Source organism: Ostrea edulis, chromosome 5 (assembly GCF_947568905.1).
Source record: "Ostrea edulis chromosome 5, xbOstEdul1.1, whole genome shotgun sequence".
NCBI classification, from domain to species: Eukaryota; Metazoa; Mollusca; class Bivalvia; order Ostreida; family Ostreidae; genus Ostrea; species Ostrea edulis.
In genome coordinates, this window is record NC_079168.1 from 93,999,574 (window position 1) to 94,002,998 (window position 3,425).

Consider the following 3,425-nt stretch of genomic DNA (forward strand, 5'->3'; position numbering starts at 1 on the left):
CTGAGACATAGTTTGATTATTCAAAACCAGTGTGCTATGAGATGATGAGCAAGTGCCCCATATTGCCTAGATTTCTCTAATTTTGACTAAATATATCTCCTATTTAGTCTTTTGTACTATTTTCAATCATTTTTTTATGAGGTGAAATTAATAAAATGACGCAAATTTTAATAGTTTTTGAAAAAAATTAACTTCTCCCAATAAAGTAATTCAAGAAATCAATAGATTTTGTCATTTATTTCTCCGGGAGTGGAAGAAATTATTGCTTCTTACATTCTTTAGTACATTTTTCTGAGCACAATACCACGATTTACCTTAATTTTGAAAATTTTAAGGGGGGGGGGAGGGGGCGGCTGGATCCCCCTTAAAGCCGCCACTGGGCATCTCTATTTGTAAATGAATTGACCAATACTTCCAAGCGAAGCTATCCACTGCTTCCTTGAAGCTTACATTGCTTTAAAGGTTAGATCAGGAATGTTTAATTGTAATTATTTTTTCATCTTTAAAAAGGGTATTGGAATCCCAGTCCTCAGTGGGAAGTTCTCAGTTATCTTCCGCTAGCGAGGATCCATTGGCAAATCCAGACATGCATTGGAAGGATGCTAATGTAGAGGACACAGGGGCATCAGATCCAAGAACTGTGGCTTTTCACCAGGAACGACAACCTGGCATTCAGATGGGACGACTCTTGAGGTTGTGTATAGGGTGAAACCCATTGTTGCATTACTAGATATCACATAAATGTACATGCGAAACATAGAAGATACAAAAACATATCATGTTCCCCAAACGGAGTTTGGGAACATATTGGTTTTACTCTGTTTCTTGGTATTATTATTCCTTCTTCTTGTGACTTTTTTGTCTACGTGCCAAATATCTACAGATCGGTGTAATAAAAATTGCAAATGCACATGCGCATGCACGTGCATTGTCGTTTGAAGGTTCATTTCTTTGAATGACCATGACTTTCTTCGTTTTTCAACAGAATCTTTTGAAAACTTAGGTTAAAAATTTATCTTGATGTTCTTAACTCAAATCTATAGTCAAAATTACTTTCCAGCACGTGCATGCACGTGTTCTAAATTCTGATTGGTCGATTTTCAAATCACCATAACTTTTTTATATTAAATGATGGAAAAAATATGAAATTTATACTGTAAGTATATCGATCAAATACCTATTGAATAGCATCAACAAAAATAATGTGTCTTACTTACGCGCACATGCATTGATTTTGGTCCTCGTAGTTTTGAGTTGCTGTTAATTTCTCATTTTTCATTGAGCTGTTGTGAAACTTCTGTTGTAGTCATATATGTATATTTAGACTTGAAATACATCAACATGGTCAAATTACTCAACAGCTATTGAATGGGTAATAAGTTTACATTTGTATGCATTTGGAAAGAACTTTCCGGTGTTACCAAATGTTTATACTTTGTGACTTTAACTTTGCTGATATTAAAAGGCATTGGTGTTTGTCAAATGCATTTACATTTATTGCATTTTATATTTAATATATTGTATATCATTTCTAATGATTTCTTGTACAGTAAAGCACGTATTACAATGCTATGTTTTATTTCATCAGCTGAGAAGTTAACACGCATACAGTCATTGGTTGATCATGTTTGTGAGAAATCGAAGGAATTATACCAGCCTTACAGGGAAATAGCGGTAGATGAGAGAATGGTCGCCTCTAAGCATAAGTTCTCGGGCATTCGTCAGTTCATTAAAGACAAACCTGTTCGCTTTGGAATAAAGCTTTGGGTTGTAGCATGTAATATGTCTGGCTATACATACAACTTTTTTGTCTATCTTGGTAAAAATAATACTATTTTTACAGATAAAACAAAGGGTATTGGATTTAATGTCACTATTACATTGTGTAAACCTCTTTTTGATCAAGGATATATGTTGTTTACTGATTGTTGTTATACATCTATAGCTCTTGGCAAAGAATTACTTGCTAGGAAAATTTACCTTATTGGTGTACTGAAATCTAATAGCTTGTCTATACCTGATGAACTTAGAAATGTGAAAATGTGGGAAAGAGTAGTCACTAGAGGTGATTTTAGATGGCACAGAGTTGATGAATTTGTATTTGTGCAATGGAAAGATTGTAAGGTAGTTACTTTTATGTCGCCATTACACCATGGCTCAGTTCCAACTGTTTGTGAACGCACTATGAAATCTAGATTAACTTGGAACAAAAAAGGACTTGCACAACCTGTAGTTGCTAATGATTACAATAAATGTATGGGAGCTGTAGATCTTTCAAACCAGTTTACAAGTAAATATCCGTCTTATATTAGAACACAGTATCATTGGTGGAAAGTTCTGTTTTTTCATTTGCTTGATATCATGGTTGTTAATTCTTATATTATTTTTGAAGAATTTAGAAAATTACATGCCAATCAGTTTACAAATTGTTCTTCTGTATATGGACAACTTGAATTCCGCGAATCACTTGCCATGTCACTGATGGGTTTAAATGAAAAGTGTGTATCAAAAGAAAGTCCTATTGCATGTATACCTGAATTTTTAGATAAAAGGAAAGACTGTACATTTTGTAATGCTGAGGCAATTTTTATGAATGAGAAGTTTCCAAGTTATAAGACATCTGTATTTTGTGTATCATGTCAAGTTCCTCTTTGTTTATCAAATGACAGAAATTGCTTTAAAAAATGGCACAGTAAAGAAGGGGAAGATGTTAGAAATTGTGCAAATTTGTCATGTAAAAAGAGAAAATTATGAATATACTGTGTTTTCAATGCATATTTTTTTCTGATGTCAGAGGTATCACAAGTGAATGTAATGCAATACACATACAATGTGTGTAGTTCTTAAAATCTGGAATATTTTACTGCATGTACATTTTTGTTTCAATATGTTAAATGGCTTGTGTAATTAACCACCAGAGGTTTTAAAAGGTTGCATATAATAAGCACATTCTTGTTAAACATGATGCAAGTGCAGTTAGATATAGTGATTCAAAGCAAGTACATGTACATGTACTTGAACATTCCTACGTGGAGAGGAAAAACGGATAGTACTTTATGATAACATTTGTTATGGTGTTGTTGCTTAGCAACCAAATATATTTGATGTAAAAAAAAAATCAAATTATTTTGAATGAACAGTTAAAGATCTTTATTTTTGATGTTGCAGTATTCTATCTAGTGGAAGATATTCACAGAACATCATATTGTTAAAAAACGATGTCAATGTACATTACGTACAACTTTTGAATTTATGACCTTTGACCTTAATTATCTCCCATGTGTTCATAATGTTTGTTAAAAAAAATTTAAAATCATTAAGATCTGCCTACATATTATATTTTCAAAATAATGTGGCATTTACTAATAACCATGATATGCAATTATGTTTAAATTGTATCAAATGGCTGCAGAAAGGTAAATTTT

At 32.6% G+C, this 3,425-nt stretch overlaps 1 protein-coding gene across 1 annotated transcript; it reads left to right on the plus strand.

The window, feature by feature from the left end:
- Positions 1-522: 522 nt before the first annotated feature.
- LOC125653510 (piggyBac transposable element-derived protein 4-like) lies at positions 523-2,754 on the plus strand. Its single transcript, XM_048883068.2, has 2 exons — positions 523-693; positions 1,589-2,754. Exon 2 carries the CDS (start codon positions 1,687-1,689, stop codon positions 2,752-2,754), a length of 1,068 nt encoding a protein of 355 aa, XP_048739025.2. The 5' UTR covers positions 523-693; positions 1,589-1,686.
- Positions 2,755-3,425: the final 671 nt, after the last annotated feature.

Coding starts and splice junctions, on each gene's coding strand:
- LOC125653510 (XM_048883068.2), top strand. CDS start 1,687: ATGGTCGCCTCTAAGCATAAGTTCTCGGGCATTCGTCAGTTCATTAAA.